Source organism: Chelonia mydas, chromosome 14 (assembly GCF_015237465.2).
Source record: "Chelonia mydas isolate rCheMyd1 chromosome 14, rCheMyd1.pri.v2, whole genome shotgun sequence".
Classification (NCBI taxonomy): Eukaryota; Metazoa; Chordata; order Testudines; family Cheloniidae; genus Chelonia; species Chelonia mydas.
In genome coordinates, this window is record NC_051254.2 from 21,806,522 (window position 1) to 21,828,260 (window position 21,739).

Below are 21,739 nucleotides of genomic sequence, written 5' to 3' on the forward strand. Positions count from 1 at the left end.
ATCATGTTCCACATTGTCAGCTATTGATGGGTAAACCCTAGTACATCTGTACTGACTGCATTGTGTTAACTAACTCAGCTGTTAAAAATCAAGTTTAAATGCAATTAAATTTCTAGGGAAGATAAGGATGAAATTCACCACTGTGCAGAGACCCAGCACTAGGCCTATGCGCTATTTTCATCCCACTTAAGCCCTCGAAATAAGATTTAAGCAAGACAGGGCCTTGTGCTGACCCTTTATTCAGGATGAACTTGACACTAATAAAATTGGTCTCATAGGAAAATCCATGTACATTTTTCAGTACGGAAGAAATCTCTGCTAGAGAAGAGCTGTGCAAGGCTGCTTGATGCTGTCTGCCTGTATTTACAGTTCTCTCTCCGAGAACAAGCAGTTTCAATTATAATCCAACAAGGAAGATACAAGTACAAAAAAATGTTATGGTTGGGTACATTTATTTTGAATAATAAACTTGCACATTTCATGTGGCTCAGACACCTGCTGAGTTGCCCCCAGGATTGCAAGGGTCAGGGACCTCTTGCTCACAACATAGGTCAGATGATCAGCCTCTTGGAGCTTGTCAGAGGCCTCATGAGGAAAACTTGCAAGCGTAGCACTGTGTGGTGATCACAAGGGGAGATGCTCATGATCACATTTAAATCAGTATACAGTAATACTAGGCCCAGCTGAATAATAATCTTATGGGCTGCTGTGACGACTAACGGATTTCAGAGTAGCAGCCGTGTTAGTCTGTATTCGCAAAAAGAAAAGGAGTACTTGTGGCACCTTAGAGACTAACAAATTTATTTGAGCATAACCTTTCGTGAGCTACAGCTCGCTTCATCGGATGCATGCGGTGGAAAATACAGGAGGATGATTTTATATACACAGAGAACATGAAACAATGGGTGTTACCATGCACACTTATAACGAGAGTGAGCAGTTAAGGTGAGCTTTACCAGCAGGAGAGAAAAAACCCAAAAAAACCTTTTGTAGTGATAATCAAGATGGGCCATTTCCATCAGTTGACAAGAATGTGTGAGGAACAGTAGGGGGGAAAAATAAACATGGGCAAATAGTTTTACTTTGTGTAATGACCCATCCACTCCCAGTCTTTATTCAAGCTTAAGTTAACGGTGTGAGTTTGCAAATTAATTCCAATTCAGCAGTCTCTTGTTGGAGTCTGTTTTTGAAGTTTTTTTGTTGTAATATTGCAACTTTTAGGTCTGTAATCGAGTGACCAGAGAGATTGAAGTGTTCTCCGATTGGTTTTTGAACGTTATAATTCTTGACGTCTGATTTGTGTCCATTTATTCTTTTACATAGAGACTGTCTGGTTTGGCCAGTGTACATGGCAGAGGGGCATTGCTGGCACATATCACATTGGTAGATGAGCAGGTGAACGAACCTCTGATAGTGTGGCTGATGTGATTAGGCCCTATGATGGTGTCCCCTGAATAGATATGTTTCAGAGTAACAGCCGTGTTAGTCTGTATTCGCAAAAAGAAAAGGAGTACTTGTGGCACCTTAGAGACTAACCAATTTATTTGAGCATAAGCTTTCATGAGCTACAGCTCACTTCATCGGATGCATCATGCATGTAGCTCACGAAAGCTTATGCTCAAATAAATTGGTTAGTCTCTAAGGTGCCACAAGCACTCCTTTTCTTTTTCCTGAATAGATATGTGGACACAGTTGGCAACGGGCTTTGTTGCAAGGATAGGTTCCTGGGTTAGTGTTTTTGTTGTGTGGTGTGTGGTTGCTGGTGAGTATTTCCTTCAGGTTGGGGGGCTGTCTGTAAGCAAGTCCTTGCCTAATCACGTAAAAGAATAAATGGGCACAAATCAGATGTCAAGAATTATAACATTCAAAAACCAGTCGGAGAACACTTCAACTTCTCTGGTCACTCGATTACAGACCTAAAAGTCGCAATTCTTCAACAAAAAAAACTTCAAAACCAGACTCCAACGAGAGACTGCTGAATTGGAATTAATTTGCAAACTGGACACCATTAACTTAGGCTTGAATAAAGACTGGGAGTGGATGTGTCATTACACAAAGTAAAACTATTTCCCCATGTTTATTTCTGCCCCCTACCGTTCCTCTCACGTTCTTGTCAACTGCTGGAAATGGCCCATCTTGATTATCACTACAAAAGGGTTTTATTCCCTCTCCTGGTGGTAATAGCTCACCTTACCTGATCACTCTCATTACAGTGTGTATGGTAACACCCATTGTTTCATGTTCTCTGTGTATATAAATCTCCCCACTGTATTTTCCACTGCATGCATCCGATGATGTGAGCTGTAGCTCACGAAAGCTTATGCTCAAATAAATTGGTTAGTCCTTAAGGTGCCACAAGTACTCCTGTTCTTTTTGACTATTTAACTATGTAAATAATATTTTCTTGAAGAATCATGCAGTGTTCCTTCTATAATCCCTCCCCCCAACAGAACATTGATGGCCATGAGATGGTATCCTCAAATGGGGACCAAAACTGAATCAAACAATTTGAGCAACCCAAGAAACCCAAAATCCCATCTATTTCTTGGCATTTATTTCTTTAACAGAGCTGGTAGTGTGCCTTAAGGAGCTTTGCTCAGACATACACATTAAGCCCAAGTTCGGGGGCAGCTATTTTTCCCTCCTTCGTGAAATTGTCTATGGGGAGGCCTTTAATTTTCTTTAACCAGGCCTTCCTGCACTCTTTTTGCTGGTCTGCTATATATTTTTTTCGGTGAGCTTGATACTCAACAGCTGTAGCTTCTTCATACATTTTCATCTGCTTCACTGTCAGAAGCCTGAACCCGGTATTCATCCGGTAAGGATTTGTGGTTTGTAAGAAGAAGGGACTTTCTCTCTGGATCCCTGCTTCAATTTTAGTTTGTGCGATCATCATGCGTGTTGATTGGATGGATTCAGATGAGCTTGTTAAGTGGCCAATCAACTGAGCCCCACCCTCAGATCGGGAAGTGGCTCTGCCATGGCCAGTATGAACCTTCTTCTCTTCTGGCAAGCTGCAGCATGACTTGGAGCGTACAATCACGGGAGCAGGAATGAAAGAGTGGACTGCGGACCCATGCAAAGAGTTCTTCAAATTGAGCTGCAATCTTTTGGTTTCAAAGGGTGTGGAAATTCTCTTCATAATCAGAGAGCCACTGGCAGATTTAATGTGTCTGAGTTGGGTTGACTGATCCTTTTTCTCTTGCTTAGGGATTTTGTATGTCTTCTCTTTAGGGTGTTCCTGGAGGAGCAGCGAAGGTCCCCAGGCATCCCTGATTTTTGTATGGTGCATCATATTGGAGCTGACTTGGTCCTGCTTGTAGGCGTGCTGCAGCGTGCTGACAGTCAGGAGGATCTGGTCAGGAGATATGGGACAATGTGGGCCTCGTTTCTTTATACGCTGTAAAGAGGCCTTAGCGTTTTCAGCAAGTGAAGGTGCATGGACTGGAGAGTCGTAGCCAGATTCACTATCTATTTCCAAAAATAAACATGAAGAAAAGAAAAAATTATCTAACTATATATGAAATATATGGAAGTGATTTTACAGTGAAGCTGCTGGTGGTGGTGGTAGCCTGTTTGATCCTTCTTCAAGAGATGGAGTCCCCAAAGGGGGATGATGATGGGCACTAAAGGGAAAGTCCTGGTGACTGAGTTTCCATGTTTACCCACAGAACAAGCACAGCATGAGGAGCAGCAGAACAAGCTTCCCCAACACTGTCCCGTCTGATGTGTGTCCATCCTGAGGGTAGCAGAGGACCCTCTTTATGGGTTCAGTCACCATCATTCTTTGACCTGACTGCCAACAGTGGTGGCAATTCTATGTTAGTTATCTATAGAGTGCCAGTTGCAATAGTCTGTAGATGCTAAAATAATTTATGACACTGGGTGGACAATTGTTTGTGGGTACTCTGATACCTGTCCTGGTTTCCTTGAAGTCATGCTTTCTAATGGGAGTAGAATTGGGTCTCATGACAGGGATACCAGGAAGTGAACTCAAAATGCCAAGTCAGTTTCCAACATAAGCCGCTGAACAACAATCAGATGGTAACAACTTTTGGCCATTACATATCTGCACTGGGTTAGAATTGGAAAGCTCAAGGTGAACAAGGCATGGAGCTTCTGATGTCTGCACATTTTGGAGAATGGTCTCTGTTGTGTGATGGGCACTTGAAGTGGGCCAATCACCATCTTTCATCATCATTCCAAGATTATCTGATTATGTCCAAAGTTAAGAAATGCTAGGGATTTTTAAAATGAGAAATATAGCAATATAGAGCACACAGCATTAGGGATTCTGTTCTTGCCAGGTATAGGTAAATGTGGAGTATTAACATGTAAGTAATCTGCAGGTAGAGATGGGCCTGATGCAAACCCCAGATCCAAACACCTCTGAATAGTAGGGATCAGATCCTCAGCTAGCGTAAAGTGGTGTCACTCCGTTGACTTCAGTGGAGCTGTGCCAATTTACGCCAGCTGAAGATCTTGTCCTGGGGAAGTTTGAAATCCAAATCCAGACATGGATTCAAATCTTCCTGTTAATTTTTAATAAATAGAAGTGGGATTTATTTTCGTGACTTTTCTGTAGTTTTTACATTGCTGGCTCTAGATCTTTTGCTTCTTGTTCAGGTTTTCCTATTTACGAACCCTTTCTTTGTGCCCATTTCACATGCTTTAACCTATTGTTAGTATTGTCTTTTCGCCCTCTCCTTACCCCACTTCATCCTAACCTACCTTTCTCTGTATTTCCATAGTCTAGGTAGCTTACCAACATGTCCACTGCTTCTCTTCTCTGTCCTCAGACTCTTTGGGATTCAGTTATAATCCCCAACCAGTTCTGAATTTAAAACTCATCTGCCAGTACATAACGTGCCATTGGCTTCTCTAATTTACTGTGTTAGCCAACGAAGCACTCATTGGAGTGGGAAGAGTCACTGTAAGGTTTCTCTTTATCACAGCTCATTTCTCCAGTGAGAAAACCAATAAGAGCCATATTCTGCTCTCAGCTACAGCTGCCATTGAGAACAGAATTTGATCCAATACATTGCATAGGAAATATGGAGCCTATGGGAACATCATGAAGGGCTGTATCCAGCCTAGATCTATTCTAAAAAATAAAGCCCCAACCAACACTCGGGTCTGCCCAGATAAAATTAAAATACACTAATACAAACAATACAACAGAGAAGAAAAATGATTTCCATCAGATCACCAAGGAGCACACCTGTGATCTCTGGATTATTTTGTCAAATTTCAACGTCAACCACCTTGCTGGCTGGCTCAGCCACGTTGGAACAAAATGTATTTACAAAGTGATTTCTTGAGCAAACTAATATTGGCATTTAAATAATAGCTAACCATTTCTTCTGAGAGCTTGTGTGTGGAAACCCTCTCCTTCCCTCCCCAGAGAAAGTTACTTTTTTAAATAGATCAAAGTGACTTTGAAATGTAAAAGGAAATATAAAGTGTAGCAATAATTGCATAGAGGAAGAAATGGGACCAAATATTACAGAACTTTTCTAGGCTTCAGTTAGAAGAGATCACTTGTCTTTAATGTCTGTTCATCTGCCTGACCTAAAACAGTCTCATAATCATTGCAGGCCCCAAAGAGATCCACTTACCCAGTGCAGACTCTAGATCAAACTTCTCATTTACTGCAGGCCTCTTACCCAGAGCATATTACCCCTTACCATATAATCTGTCTATCTGTGATATGTCTAATGCAACCATCATGATAGCGTCTAGCCACCAAGATCTCTTACCGGATTCAGACAAGCTTTGTGGTGTTACTGCACCATATGTTTGACCTGAGTCCTCTGAATCACTGCTATAGACCTGTCGTCTCCCAGGAAGAGAGAACCTTTTCTTCTGGTCCGGTTTTACATCAAGGCAACCCATGCTCCTTTGCAAAGTCTGACTTGGCCAGGGAGCAGGTGCCTTCACAAATTCATAACGAAGACCTGCAAGAGAGGGAAGTGGATTAATCCTGTAGCATTAAGATTTTAAAGCTAATTGTCTTTTATCTATGAAGGTCGTCATTATGTATTTTTTGAGTCTTCTGGCTTTCAGTTATTATTTTGTTTCTAGTTCCAACTTCTAAAGTTAGTGAGCCATGGTTGACTGAAAAATATCTAGAAATGTTTGAGAAGCTAAAAGCATCAGAGAAGCTTGGAAGATAACGAGAGTTCCATGCCTCCTTGCTGGGACAGATTCAAATCTGGGTTATGCTGGTGTAAATCCATAGATTCTACAATCACTGACTCTGAGGATTTACACTGGTTGTAACAGAGGTTGGAATCTGGTTCATTCCCTCTCTATTGCTTGTCTCCTTGCAACGCATGGGTCTTCAGACAGGTGAATGGCTGTGTTGGGTGTTAATGCCACACGACTGTTTTAACAATCCTAAGTAGCTGAGATGGCCCTGCATTTATGACATTAAGACATTTAATGGTCTTGCACTGAAGGACTAAAATGGAATCTAAGCTGTGAATTTCTTCACAATGTTTTTGTTCTAATGACTATTTTAGGACTCAAAGACACAGGCTTCGCAGTGTCTCAGATGTGGTGCTCTGTGATATAGAGCACAAGCTCAGAGTTGTAGGTTTCTGCATCACAATTTGGATTCAGTAGCCACCCATAGGGTATGTCTACACTACGAAATTAGGTCGAATTTATAGAAGTCGTTTTTTTAGAAATCGGTTTTATATATTCGAGTGTGTGTGTCCCAACAGAAAATGCTCTAAGTGCATTAAGTGCATTAACTCGGCGGAGTGCTTCCACAGTACCGAGGCTAGAGTCGACTTCCGGAGTGTTGCACTGTGAGTAGCTATCCCACAGTTCCCGCAGTCTCCGCTGCCCATTGGAATTCCGGGTTGAGATCCCAGTGCCTGATGGGGCTAAAACATTGTCGCGGGTGGTTCTGGGTACATATCGTCAGGCCCCCGTTCCCTCCCTCCCTCCGTGAAAGCAAGGGCAGGCAATCGTTTTGTGCCTTTTTTCCTGAGTTACCTGTGTAGACGCCATACCACGGCAAGCATGGAGCCCGCTCAGGTAACCATCACCATATGTCTCCTGGGTGCTGGCAGACGTGGTACTGCATTGCTACACAGCAGCATCAACCCATTGCCTTGTGGCAGCAGACGGTACAGTATGACTGGTAGCCGTCATCGTCATGTCTGAGGTGCTCCTGGCCAGGTCGGCCAGGAGCGCCTGGGCAGACATGGGTGCAGGGACTAAATTTGGAGTGACTTGACCAGGTCATTCTCTTTAGTCCTGCAGTCAGTCCTATTGAACCATCTTATGGTGAGCAGGCAGGCGATACGGATTGCTAGCAGTCCTACTGTACCATCTTCTGCCAGGCAGGCAAGAGATGAGGATGGCTAGCAGTCCTACTGCACCGTCTTCTGCCAAGCAGCCATGAGATGTGGATGGCTTGCAGTCCTTCTGCACCGTCTGCTGCCAGCCAAAGATGTAAAAGATAGATGGAGTGGATCAAAACAAGAAATAGACCAGATTTGTTTTGTACTCATTTGCTTCCCCCCCTCCCCCGTCTAGGGGACTCATTCCTCTAGGTCACACTGCAGTCACTCACAGAGAAGGTGCAGCAAGGTAAATCTAGCCATGTATCAATCAGAGGCCAGACCAACCTGCTTGTTCCAATAAGAACAATTACTTAGGTGCACCATTTCTTATTGGAACCCTCCATGAAGTCCTGCCTGAAATACTCATTGATGTAAAGCCACCCCCTTTGTTGATTTTAATTCCCTGTAAGCCAACCCTGTAAGCCATGTCGTCAGTCGCCCCTCCCTCCGTCAGAGCAACGGCAGACAATCGTTCCGCGCCTTTTTTCTGTGCGGACGCCATACCAAGGCAAGCATGGAGGCCGCTCAGCTCACTTTGGCAATTAGGAGCACAGTAAACACCACACGCATTATCCAGCAGTATATGCAGCACCAGAACCTGGCAGAGCGATACTGGGCGAGGAGGCGATGTCAGAGCGGTCATGTGAGTGATCAGGACATGGACACAGATTTCTCTGAAAGCATGGGCCCTGCCAATGCATGCATCATGGTGCTAATGGGACAGGTTCATGCCGTGGAACACCGATTCTGGGCTCGGGAAACAAGCACAGACTGGTGGGACAGCATAGTGTTGCAGGTCTGGGACGATTCCCAGTGGCTGCGAAACTTTCGCATGCGTAAGGGCACTTCCATGGAACTTTGTGACTTGCTTTCCCCTGCCCTGAAGCGCATGAATACCAAGATGAGAGTAGCCCTCACAGTTGAGAAGCGAGTGGCGATAGCCCTGTGGAAGCTTGCAACGCCAGACAGCTACTGGTCAGTTGGGAATCAATTTGGAGTGGGCAATCTACTGTGGGGGCTGCTGTGATGCAAGTGGCCCACGCAATCAAAGATCTGCTGATATCAAGGGTAGTGACCCTGGGAAATGTGCAGGTCATAGTGGATGGCTTTGCTGCAATGGGATTCCCTAACTGTGGTGGGGCCAGAGACGGAACCCATATCCCTATCTTGGCACCGGAGCACCAAGGCAGCCAGTACATAAACCGCAAGGGGTACTTTTCAATAGTGCTGCAAGCTCTGGTGGATCACAAGGGACGTTTCACCAACATCAACGTGGGATGGCCGGGAAACGTACATGACGCTCGCATCTTCAGGAACTCTGGTCTGTTTCAAAAGCTGCAGGAAGGAACTTTATTCCCAGACCAGAAAATAACTATTGGGGATGTTGAAATGCCTATAGTTATCCTTGGGGACCCAGCCTACTCCTTAATGCCATGGCTCATGAAGCCATACACAGGCAGCCTGGACAGTAGTCAGGAGCTGTTCAACTACAGGCTGAGCAAGTGCAGAATGGTGGTAGAATGTGCATTTGGACGTTTAAAGGCGTGCTGGCGCAGTTTACTGACTCGCTTAGACCTCAGCGAAACCAATATTCCCACTGTTATTACTGCTTGCTGTGCGCTCCACAATATCTGTGAGAGTAAGGGGGAGACGTTTATGGCGGGGTGGGAGGTTGAGGCAAATCGCCTGGCTGCTGGTTACGCGCAGCCAGACACCAGGGCGGTTAGAAGAGCACAGGAGGGCACGGTACGCATCAGAGAAGCTTTGAAAACCAGTTTCATGACTGGCCAGGCTACGGTGTGAAAGTTCTGTTTGTTTCTCCTTGATGAAACCCCCCGCCCCTTGGTTCACTCTACTTCCCTGAAAGCTAACCACCCTCCCCTTCTCCCTTCGATCACCGCTTGCAGAGGCAATAAAGTCATTGTTGCTTCACATTCGTGCATTCTTTATTCATTCATCACACAAATAGGGGGATGACTACCAAGGTAGCCCAGGAGGGGTGGTGGAGGAGGGAAGGAAAATGCCACACAGCACTTTAAAAGTTTACAACTTTAAAATTTATTGAATGCCAGCCTTCTGTTTTTTGGGCAATCCCCTGTGGTGGAGTGGCTAGTTGGCCGGAGGCCCCCCCGCCGCGTTCTTGGGCGTCTGGGTGTGGAGGCTATGGAACTTGGGGAGGAGGGCGGTTGGTTACACAGGGGCTGTAGTGGCAGTCTGTGCTCCAGCTGACTTTGCTGCAGCTCAACCATACACTGGAGCATACTGGTTTGATCCTCCAGCAGCCTCAGCATTGAATCCTGCCTCCTCTCATCACGCTGCTGCCACATTTGAGCTTCAGCCCTGTCTTCAGCCCGCCACTTACTCTCTTCAGCCCGCCACCTCTCCTCCCGGTCATTTTGTGCTTTCGTGGACTCTGACATTATTTGCCTCCACGCATTCGTCTGTGCTCTGTCAGTGTGGGAAGACAGCATGAGCTCAGAGAACATTTCATCAAGAGTGCGTTTTTTTTTCTTTCTAATCTTCACTAGCCTCTGGGAAGGAGAAGATCCTGTGATCATTGAAACACATGCAGCTGGTGGAGAAAAAAAAGGGACAGCGGTATTTAAAAAGACACATTTTATAAAACAGTGGCTACACTTTTTCAGGGTAAACCTTGCTGTTAAGATTACATACATAGCACATGTGCTTTCGTTACAAGGTCGCATTTTGCCTCCCCCCACTGCGTGGCTATCCCCTCAACCCTCCCCCCTCCCCATGGCTAACAGCGGGAAACATTTCTGTTCAGCCACAGGCAAACAGCCCAGCAGGAACGGGCACCTCTGAGTGTCCCCTGAAGAAAAGCACCCTATTTCAACCAGGTGACCATGAGTGATATCTCACTCTCCTGAGGATAACAGAGAGAGATAAAGAACGGATGTTGTTTGAACACCAGCAAACATACACTGCAATGCTTTGTTGTACAATGATTCCCGAGTACGTGTTGCTGGCCTGGAGTGGTAAAGTGTCCTACCATGGAGGACGCAACAAGGCTGCCCTCCCCAGAAACCTTGTGCAAAGGCTTTGGGAGTACATCCAGGAGAGCCGCGAATGCCAGGGCAAATTAATCCTTTCACATGCTTGCTTTTAAACAATGTATAGTATTTTAAAAGGTACACTCACCGGAGGTCCCTTCTCCGCCTGCCGGGTCCAGGAGGCAGCCTTGGGTGGGTTCGGGGGGTACTGGCTCCAGGTCTAGGGTGAGAAACAGTTCCTGGCTCTCGGGAAAACCGGTTTCTCCGCTTGCTTGCTGTGAGCTATCTACAACCTCATCATCATCATCATCTTCTTCGTCCCCCAAACCTGCTTCCGTGTTGCCTCCATCTCCATTGAAGGAGTCAAACAACACGGCTGGGGTAGTGGTGGCTGAACCCCCTAAAATGGCATGCAGCTCATCATAGAAGCGGCATGTTTGGGGCTCTGACCCGGAGCGGCCGTTCGCCTCTCTGGTTTTCTGGTAGGCTTGCCTCAGCTCCTTAAGTTTCACGTGGCACTGCTTCGGGTCCCTGTTATGGCCTCTGTCCTTCATGCCCTGGGAGATTTTGACAAAGGTTTTGGAATTTCGAAAACTGGAACGGAGTTCTGATAGCACGGATTCCTCTCCCCATATAGCGATCAGATCCCGCACCTCCCGTTCAGTCCATGCTGGAGCTCTTTTGTGATTCTGGGACTCCATCATGGTCACCTCTGCTGATGAGCTCTGCATGGTCACCTGCAGCTTGCCACGCTGGCCAAACAGGAAATGAGATTCAAAAGTTCGTGGTTCTTTTCCTGTCTACCTGGCCAGTGCACCTGAGTTGAGAGTGCTGTCCAGAGCGGTCACAGTGGAGCACTCTGGGATAGCTCCCGGAGGCCAATACCGTCGAATTGTGTCCACAGTACCCCAAATTTGACCCGGCAAGGCCAATTGAAGCGCTAATCCACTTGTCAGGGGTGGAGTAAGGAAATCGATTTTAAGAGCCCTTTAAGTCGAAATAAAGGGCTTCATCGTGTGGACGGGTGCAGGTTTACATCGATTTAACGCTGCTAAATTCGACCTAAAGTCCTAGTGTAGACCAGGGCATAGACTCAGGCTGCATCGGAATGTTACAGTTTGAAGAGTGCAAACCTGTCGGATTTAATCTTCATCTTGGTTGTGAAGTCTAATCACAGATGCTGCTTAGATTTATACTGTGGGGGGAAATTTTAAAATAAGTAATAATTTGTGCCCCACTCAGCAGGTACTTAAGCATATGCCTAACTTTAAGCACATGAGTAATCCCACTGACTTCAGTGAGAGTACTCACATACTTAAAATTAGACACTTGAATAGCTTGCTGAATTAAGGCCTCAATTTTCTATTGCACCCTGCTTCTCACAGGATCCTAAAGGGCCTTACAAAATATATAGATCGCTAAAATGCAGCAGCCGTCTAGCACACATCCCTGGACAATGGTGGGGGATTGGGCTAGGACAGTGGGTACCTGAAAATATTTCCTAACTCATTTTCTAAACTGACTAGATTTCAGGTTGGGGCTGCCCCTTTAACACAGTGCACTGCAAGAGGTGTATACAGTACCTAAAGGTGTCCCGCAATCCCTTGTTGACCGACGGCGAATCAGGTATGCCAACATTATCTGGTCCTCATCTGGTTTCTCCTCGGAATAAAGTGTCTTCCTGTGGCTGTCTACATCATGTTTCACGTGCCGAGAGTGAACATAGGGATAGGGCAGCATTCTGACCCTGATTTCATTGTGCTTTTCCTTAGCCTTTGTTACTTCCTCTCGGTCGGCCTGTAGCGTGTAGTCCCACTCTACATCCTCAAACTGGAACATCAATATGCTGCTCAGAGCATTGATCACCATCCTAGGAAGGGAAGAGGAACAGTGCTAAGAAACACACCTTGTAATAATGGTGTAGCAGTTACCTGTTGTGCCAGATTGCTTGCGTGCACTGGTGCAGATGCTGAGGTGCATAACTAGAATTGAAATTGCAATTGCTTGGTTGGAGAAAAGAAAATGAGCAGTGTTTAGATTGTTGCCAGCCCTGATGATCGTCTGATCATTGCCAGCTCATTCCAATTAATGTAAACTGAATGTAAAGAACACTGTTGAGTTCATGCATTGCTAGATACAACTGGGAATAATGGGATTAAATCAGTGATGAGCTGCCAAAATGTTAACAACTGGTTCCCTATAAAAAGTTCTGATTTAAGGGATGTGCCTCTGTCCTGCCCCTTCCCACTCCCCCGGCTCCATTCTGCCCCCCAGGCTCTGTCCTGCCCCCTCCCGCCCCCCCAGGCTCTGTCCTGCCCCCCGGCCCTCCCCAGGCCCGTTCTCCATCCCAGGTGCCTGCTGGTGGCGCAGGAGTCCTGTAGCCCTTGCACCAGTGAGGTCGCTCCCAGCATGTGGGGCGGCGGCTCCCTGCAGGCAAAGGCTGCCATCTGCCCAACTCCCCACCGCGGGATGTAAGCGCCCCTGAGCGGCAGAGGCCGAACAGCTCCACAGCACAGGAATGGGAGAGACTGGGGGGGGGGCTCGCCCCAGCATGCCCAAGGCAGCCCCCAGCCATGGCACCAGCCGCCCCTGCCCAGCTCCTGGGGCAGAGGAGGCTGCTGCTGCCAGGGGCCTGACTCACGGCCCTACGCGGCGCCCTGTCACATGATGCCTCATCTCCCTGCCCAGCGCAGCCGGTCGCGCTTCCTGGGCCGGGCAGGAAGCAGCATGGAGCTCAGGCTGCTGAGCAAGGTGGCATTGGATTGGCCTCTGCGCGCGGGGCCCCAGAGCGGCTGCCTGGATGCCTGCGCAGCGCAGGTACCAGCCGCAGCGCGGCGCCTGCCCCAAGACAGGATGCGGGGCCCTGCAGCCCTTCCCTAGCCCCTAGCTGCTCCATGCACCCCCCTCTAGCACCGAGCCTCTTCTCCAATGAGGGCTGGCTCTAGGATTTTTGCCGCCCCAAGCAAAAAAATTTTTGGCCGCCCCCCGCTTTTTTTTCGTGACCTCCCTGCCCCTGGCTCCGCCCGTTCCCCAAATCCCCAGCCCCACCTCCTCCCCCGGGCATGCTGCATCCCCCCCCCCCGTTGCTTCCTGGGGCTTCCCCCTGCAACTTCCCGTCCTTGCTCACCTCCATTCTGCCTGCTCCCCTGAACACACCGCCTCCCCCCCCTCAGGCAAGGGAGAGGCAGGAAGTTACAGGGCGGGGGGTTAGAGGAACCGCTCCCTGCCCCAGCTCACCACCGCTCCACCACTGCCGCCGTCCCAGAGCGCACCGCCGCTCGGCTTCTCCCTCCCTCCCAGGCTTGCCGCGCAAAACAGCTGTTTGGCGCGCAGCAAGCCTGGAAGGGAGGGGGCAAGGAGAAGCGGAGCGGTGGCGGCGCGCTCAGGGGAGCAGGCGGAGGTGGAGCGGAGGTGAGCTGGGGCGGTGGGGGCACATTTCTAGGGGCGGCATGGCCGGCGCCGGAATGCCCCCCCTAGAAATGTGCCACCCCAAGCACCTTCTTGTTGGTGCCTAGAGCCGGCCCTGTCTCCAACAGCCCCCTTCTATAACACTGAGCCCTATACCATGCACCCTCCCTAGTGCTGCGAGTCGGGGCCCCCTTGGCCTGGGGGGCTGCCCTAGCCAAGCCCCAGCCTGGCTGGGACTTTCTGGGGTGGCGACTGCCTACCCAGCCCCCCCTGTTCCCCGTCCCCTGACTGCCCCGCCAGAACCTCCGCCCCCTCCAACCGCTCCCTGCTCCTTATCCAACCCCTCCTCCCAGCCCCGGCCCAGGCCCCTTACCATGCTGCTCAGGGCAGCGTGTATGGATGTCGCGCAGCACGCTGGAGTTCGCAGCCCCACCCTCTTACCATGCCGCTCAAAGCGGCAGGCACTGCAGAGCTGCCCAGGAGTGGTCCAGAGCGCTGGCGCTGGCTCCACAGGCTGAGGCTCTGCGAGAGGGGGGAAGGCAGCGGAGGGGCTGGGGGAGCCCTAACAACCAGTTCTAAAACTGCTTCTAAATTTAACAACCGGTTCGTGTGAACTGGTGTGAACCGGCTCCAGCTCACCACTGGATGAAATCATGAAAAGGAAAAATGTTCTGACTGTTAGGCTGTGCAATAGCTCCCAAGAGAAATGGTGGTTGTCCTGTTGCTAGGGACCCTTGAATAGGAGTGAAAAAACACTGGGAACACACTGGAGGGAACAAGCCTACTCTTGTCTAGAAGGATGGATGTGATGAGTAGGCCTTTTCAATCTCTTACATTTATGAAAATGCAGTAGAACACTGGCATGTTAAGAGTACACGTGGGCCTGATCCTGAGCCCACCCAAACTCTGCGGAAATTCAGATAGCAATCTTGATCCCACTTTATAGCTTTGCCCCATCTCTAAAATGGGCCTGAATCTAAACATCAGGATGAATATCCAATGTTTTGGGGAAGTTTGGATTGAAATCCAAACCAAAACACCACACCTACTTAATAGAATAACATATTGCAGTGATCCATAGTCAATAAATCAGCAGAATCCTCTAAAAAAACCCCACTTGTTAGGGCTGTAAAAAGGACATGATTTCTTGAGCAACACAGTCTGTCTAACTGGCTCAGCGTCTGAGTGCAACTGCTATTACTCACCTATTTTCTACAATGCAGAAGGACACCACAGGGTCACCTCTGCTATTGGCCCTCATCACCTTCAGGCAGGTCCCAGTCAGGAAGTTAAATATACGTATTTTTCCATCAGCGCAGCCACTGATGACTCGGAGATACAGAAACGCCAGATACAGGACTTCCCTGAAAACAAAACACCGGAGCATAAGCACATTCCTTATTCCTACATGAGAAGATTGAAGTAACAATGTTCTTTCTTGGATGGTGAGTGAAGCAGGTCCATCTCTGCCTACAGGGTAGATGAGAGAACTAGTCAGGTTTAAAAGAGGCTGGGGAGGATGAAAGTCACCCAGAAAATTCCTCCCTAATCATTGCTGCCTTTGGAATGGAGAGATGGCCAAAATTATGAAGTCCAGACAATTTATTGATCATGCTCAAAAGATGAACGAAGCAGTCATTCGTAGCAACCACTGTGTTTAAGACCAGTCGCGGCATTTTAGCTTTGCCAGTAGGCATTTTCAATCACATCTCTTCCTTTAAATAACCACTGAAAGTAAATGCAAACAGTATGGTGATGTAGTCTTATCACAGCACAGTTAAAATCACAAAATGTCATGATATGCAAAGGGAATGGTTTCCACAACAAAACTAATGTCTCCATGTTTCACATATGCACTATCTTCTGTTAGTCTTTTCTGCCAAAATAAGTAGCTTAACGTGCTGCTGAATATGTATTAGAGGTTCCTGAAATTTTGATGCATCTGGATCCCATTTAATCTTAAATCATCCCTGCTTCCATGTCAATAACAAAGAGAAGGGAATTATCTTGTTTTCCTGAACTCCTTGACTCACAGTGGATCATTTGCCCCTGGACTGGGATAAGAGCCACCTCAAGTTTAGGTGGATTGAATCCTAGATGTTAGCATTCGTCATGGCTGGGATCATTTGCATCTAAAGTCTTTACAGTTTACTTCCAGAAGGCATAAGATCTGAATTAGTTTTTCTGCCAAAGAATTGTGTTTTGTTTATTCTGTTTTTTCACCTGCACTCACGTCATACTAATTATAGGCAGGATTAGTATTGCCACCTATTTTTAAGTTTGCCTAACACTTCCTGTTATAAAACCCACTTTCCAATGGCCTTTAACTCTATCTAACCATAACTGCGCTGAAATTTGCCATGTTGGGTGTCTGCCTCACGTTGAATGTTTTTGGGAAATTTCAGTCAGAATGATTTAGATGTTTCGATAACAAGGCAAAGGAAAAACACATTGTTTTTCTCCTTATTAAAAATGCTGTGATCTTTTATTGAACAACTCTTATCACCAGGCTTTGGAGCGGGACTTGAAATTTGGCAATATATGAGTATGTACTAAAATGCTGTATCATAATGCATACGCATAAGAGGACTGATTTAAGGTTGCACAGGCAACCTTCATTTTGGCATACCCTAATTTTGGAGGTTTTGACTTTGCAACCTTAATAATGTTTCTTGAAGGTATATTATCATCATGGGTGAAATCCTGGCCATATTGGAAATCAATGGCAAAACACCCATTCTCTTCAGTAGGGCCAGGATTTCACCCCATGTATGTAGTCCATCAGTGCTTTTCTTACACTTGAGGACCTCTTCATCACCATATATAATATCATACATAATAGTTTTCCCAAATGTCTAGCTTTATTGTGTCATGGGACAACATTGAATGCTGCTATTCCCTTGTGAAGGTAAGAGTCATGCAAGATACACAGTCCTAGGACTTTAATTCCATCTGTTCTGCGGGGGATTCCTTACTCGGGAGTCACTGTTCCACTGAATAACAGTGAATTCCTGTAAAACAAAAACCCCACTCCCTGCAGGACAGGGAAAATTTTAAAGTGTTAGGCCTGTGAATGAACACATTCTATGTAGACATATTCCTAAGCAGGTAACAGAGTTCACTTTATTTATATTCAGAGCTATAGGAAACATGTAGACATTTGTTATCTGTGGATTCCAACATGTGAATGATACCTACTGTGGGTGCCTGAAAGCCATTAGACATCTCTTATGTTTTCCCACCATGCTCCATCCCAGGACAAATCCATCAGAGCTTCCTGTCACTAGATGCCATTGATCAAAGGCCAGGCATTTTACTGGGCCTTGGTGCCCTTCTAAGGTCTGGAACATGAAAGAGCCACGTGTCACATAGTGTAACATACTATAAGAATTCTGGGCATACACATAGCCCCAGTCAGTCTCATGTTACAATACTGCCCTCCTATGCTTTATAGTGGATTCTGTAAAGGATTACAATAAGCCTTTTGGTAATAGTTTTGATTCAGTAGTCACTGTAAGTAAAACATGCCAGGCTCACTCTTGGTGGCCAGACACTAATGTGAACTCATTCATTCATTGGCCAGAATCACTGTGTGTACTATGTGTAGGGCCATATCAAATTCACAACTACGAAAAACGTGTCACGGACCATGAAATCTGGTCTTCCCGTGTGAAATCTGGTGTTTTGTGTGTTTTTAGCCTATACTATACAGATTTCACAGGGAGATCAGAGTTTCTCAGACTGGGGGTCCTGACCCAAAAGGGAGTTGCAGGGGGGTCACTGGGTTATTTTAGGGAGGTTGCAGTATTGCCACCTTTACTTCTGTGCTGACTTCAGAGCTGGGTGGCTGGAAAGTGGTGGCTGTTGGCTGGGTGCCCAGCTCTGAAGGCAGAACCCCACCAGCAGCAGTGCAGAAGTAAGGGTGGCCATCCCATCCCATCCCATCCTTACTTCTGTGTGGCTGCTGGCGCTGCCTTCAGAGCTGGGTGCCCAGCCTGCAGCCACCACTCTCCCGCTGTCCAGCTCTGAAGACAGCGCCACCGCCAGCAGCAGCGCAGAAGAAAGGGAAGCAGTACCACAACACAACACCCCTCCACACACACACACACACACACACACACACAGAGTAACCTCACAATCCCCCCACTCCTTTTTGGGTCAGGACCCCTGACAGCTACAACACCATGAAATTTCAAATTTAAATAGTTGAAATCATGAAATGTATTATTTTTAAAATCCTATAACCATGAAATTGACCAAAATGGACCGTAAATTTGGTAGGGCCCTAACTATGTGCATGTTATGGCAGCTGAGAATTAAACTGAGACCTTTAGGATCTGTTAAGTGAATAATCCACCAGGGAAGACAATATGAAACTACCCCTAACTAAGCTAGTAGGAGCCGTATATAAACTTGGGTCATCTAGAAATGGAATATCTTACCCTCGATAAACATCTGTACATGCAATTCCATCAGACTTTTTTCCATCAATAGAAACTGCTTTTCGCCTCTCAAAGAACAGGAGATACACTGGTATGACTGAAATCAAACTGGCTCTGAGCTTTAAATTACAGTGCAGCTGTCTGGATATCCCTAATCTTTATAAACTGTTTTTGTTTCTGCTAGAAACAAATTTCATTTCTTAGTCTAACTATGCATCATCCCCAGCCCTGAAATACAGCTATTATCCAGAAAATCCCGGCTTGTGAACGTTCACCCAAACAAAAGCTCAATCATATAAATATCTGCAAACAGCAAAAAAATTAAAGACCAGATCAAATGTCAATTTTTAATTTGGTGAATTGTTTGCCAATAGGCTCTTACACAGGTCAGCCATCACTAATTCTGTTGATCATCGGTTACCAGTTTCATACCTTTTTCTTTCTTTCTTTTTAAAAAACGCCTTTGGTGTGAACAAAAAGCCATGACTAGTTGGGGTGAACAGATATGTAAAGGATTTTTATAAAGAGGACAGTGATAAATTGTTCTCCATGTCCACCAAGGGAATCAGAGACTCATAGAGGTTAGAAGGGACCACAAGGCTCATCTAGTCTAACCCCCCAAGAGTTCAGCTGTCCAGATTGGCTTAGCTTGCAGCAAGGCAGATTTAGGTAATTAGGAAAAACTTTCTAACTAAGGATAGTTGAGCACTGGAACAGGTTACCTGGGGAGGTTGTGGCATCCCCATCAATGGAGGATTTTAAGAACAGTCTAGATGAATATCTGTCAGGGATGGTCTAGGTAAACTTAATCCTGCCTCAGTGCAGGGGAATAGACTAGATGATCAGGTCCCTTCCAACCCTCCATTTCTATGATTCAGTGTGTAGTAGGGAAAGACAGAGCCTGGTGTAAGATCTGAGGCTGTGAATCAAAGTCAGGCCATGTATTAAAGCAGATGTTTGCAAGTTCACTGTCCAGTACATGAATTTGGCAAAGTTGTTGCTAGTGTACTAGGCTCTAGATATTTGCATAAATATATTCCAGCTAGTACAGATACATCCCTAGCTAGTATAAGATAAGATGGTTTGACAAAACAATGAATAGGGATGTTTTGTTCAAGATATTGGGAACCAGGGGAGATAACAAACAGATGTCACGAAACACATAAAGTGGTGCGTAAGATGTTTTTTCCAGTTGTTTGTCTCAGTCTATAAATGTCAGGGTACCTTGCCTTAATCCTTTGTCTAGTCAAGGGGGCAGCAGAGAATCCTGCTTGCTGACTGAGCTGAGTCCATTGTAACGGGCCTGCATATGTTAGGGTACCCATAGACATAGATCCAGGGAGCTAGTCCTGTGCTTTGTTGACAGTAAACCTGGCCGAGCTCCTTCGCCACTGAACCGAGTCAGTGGTCTTTCTAGGTAGTACTATCGAGGTCTGCTGGGCTGCGCAGAGCTGGGACAGCACAGAGAGAGAAAACACCCAAATACGTTTCCAGAGCACGCTATGATTAGGAAGAAACATACCTTGATCAACACGCACGTATCAGCGTGCCACACTTTCACCAACCCTTTTTCGCAACCGCTCACAATGTGGGTGTTGTTGATTTTAGCTGTCCAAATGGCATCTTTGTGTTTTAAAGTTTTGATGCATCGCCCGGAGTTTAAATCCCACACTGTTAGAAGTGGGAAGGAGAAACATAAATAATGTCCACAGTTATTTGTCTGTATCGCTCTGCAAAATGCGAATACAAATTCTTATTTGAGTCCACAGTTGTACCTAAAGGCCTCAGCTGAGTTCAGAGCCCCCTTGTGCTAGGTGCTGCACGGAGACAAACCCTGCCCTGAAGCGTTCACAAACCAAATAGAGAAAGCAATGGAGTATCATTATAACCACAGTTAAGAACCTAAGGTCACCACAAGAAGTCTATAGCAGAGCTGAGGACTGAATCCAGGTGTCTCAAGTCCCATTGCCATAACCATAACGCCATTCATATTGTATAAAACCACCCTAATAGGAGTTGCATGCGTGGCCATTGCTTGCAGAGCAAACTAAGCTCCGTTGTGAGAGTTTGAAATCCACCCCCTGGTTTCTATGCTGGTTGTCAGGGTCACACACTGTCTGTGCTATAAATATACATATTGGGCCACTTTCCCTGCTGGTCTAAGCCAATCCAAATCCCTTTGCTGTTACCACTAGGATTTGGAATGCGGCTGGCGGTGGCCCCCCATCAAAGCCTTGGGGCTATTTCGGCGATTGCTTGCTCACCTTTGACCATGCAATCTCTTGCTCCTGACACAATCCTGTTTTTGTACATGTCCAGGCAAGTGATGGTCCCCGTGTGACCGTTAAGGATCTTCACACAAGCCCCAGTGAATATATTCCAGCATCTGCAGAGTAAAGACCAAGAAGGGAAGAATCCTGTGATTCATTAATTGTTAATTAATGACTTATTTGTTATTATTGCCAGCTAATGGGCCTGGTTCTCCTCACACATACACTGGTGTAAGTCAGGAGTAATTCCACTGAGGTCAATGAAGTAACACTGAGAAAAGCCCGATGTAAGGGCAGTAGAATCAGTACCTAATATTTACATACCTGATCTTATATTTTGTTCTGGTGGCCCCAGGGCTGTCATGGTCACATACATCTGGATTGCTTCTCTGGCTACCCAGCAATGGCTACCTCTGGCCTCCAAATGTTAACAATCCTTCAAACAGCTCCATTTCCATTAAGCAGCTGCCAAGAAGACTTACAGCCGCTTCACTGAGAAAACCCAAGCACATGGATATAGCAAAGACCATCCCATGCTGAAGCAGGTGGGAGACAAAGACTCCATATCTGTGTAGACTCTTTCCCCTCCTATTACACTGATGTGGCCTTTGAAACAGGCCCTGCCATTGTCATCCCAGAGCTGGAGAACCTGACTTGGGTCTCCGCTTGTGGGCATAATGCAGGGCTATTGTGGCAGCAGATTATTAGTATCCTGAAATTAGTAACACTGGAATGCGTTACCTAGGGAGGTGGTGGAATCTCCTTCCTTAGATATTTTTAAGGTCAGGCTTGACAAAGCCCTGGCTGGGATGATTTAGTTGCGGATTGGTCCTGCTTTGAGCAGGGGGTTGGACTTGATGACCTCCTGAGGTCCCTTCCAACCCTGATATTCTATGATTCTATGATCCTAAGAATTAGTGACAGAGATGACATGAGGCTTCCCATTCCCCAACTTCAATGAGGACATGTATCCTGACCTACAGCAGTGTATGCCTCTGCATAGTGTAAAGCTGCCTCTATACTTTCTTCCAAGTGCACTGGAAGGTGGTCAGATACCATGGGAATGAGTTGGTATCAAAATGATGGGAAGATTTAAAAAAAGCCTCCCAAACTTCAGGGGTGAACTCCTAGCCCTATTGAACTGAGTGGGAGTTTTGGCATGGACTTCAACAGGACCAGGATTTCACCGCAGATGCTAATCAGAAACATATCTCAATGTCTCTGGTTTAGAAATATCACAACAATCAGTT

At 46.5% G+C, this 21,739-nt stretch overlaps 1 protein-coding gene across 1 annotated transcript in view; it reads right to left on the reverse strand.

Moving 5' to 3' along the window:
- Positions 1 to 2,596: 2,596 nt before the first annotated feature.
- CDRT1 (CMT1A duplicated region transcript 1) overlaps positions 2,597 to 21,739 on the reverse strand; it is a 34,662-nt gene continuing 15,519 nt past the window's right edge. The window contains exons 8-14 of the mRNA XM_037914389.2: positions 20,484 to 20,605; positions 19,742 to 19,890; positions 16,976 to 17,118; positions 14,983 to 15,141; positions 11,953 to 12,239; positions 5,760 to 5,957; positions 2,597 to 3,471 (exon numbers count right to left, since the gene is read on the reverse strand). Coding sequence (XP_037770317.1) covers positions 2,597 to 3,471; positions 5,760 to 5,957; positions 11,953 to 12,239; positions 14,983 to 15,141; positions 16,976 to 17,118; positions 19,742 to 19,890; positions 20,484 to 20,605 — 1,933 coding nt within the window. The remainder of the gene's footprint in view (positions 3,472 to 5,759; positions 5,958 to 11,952; positions 12,240 to 14,982; positions 15,142 to 16,975; positions 17,119 to 19,741; positions 19,891 to 20,483; positions 20,606 to 21,739) is intronic.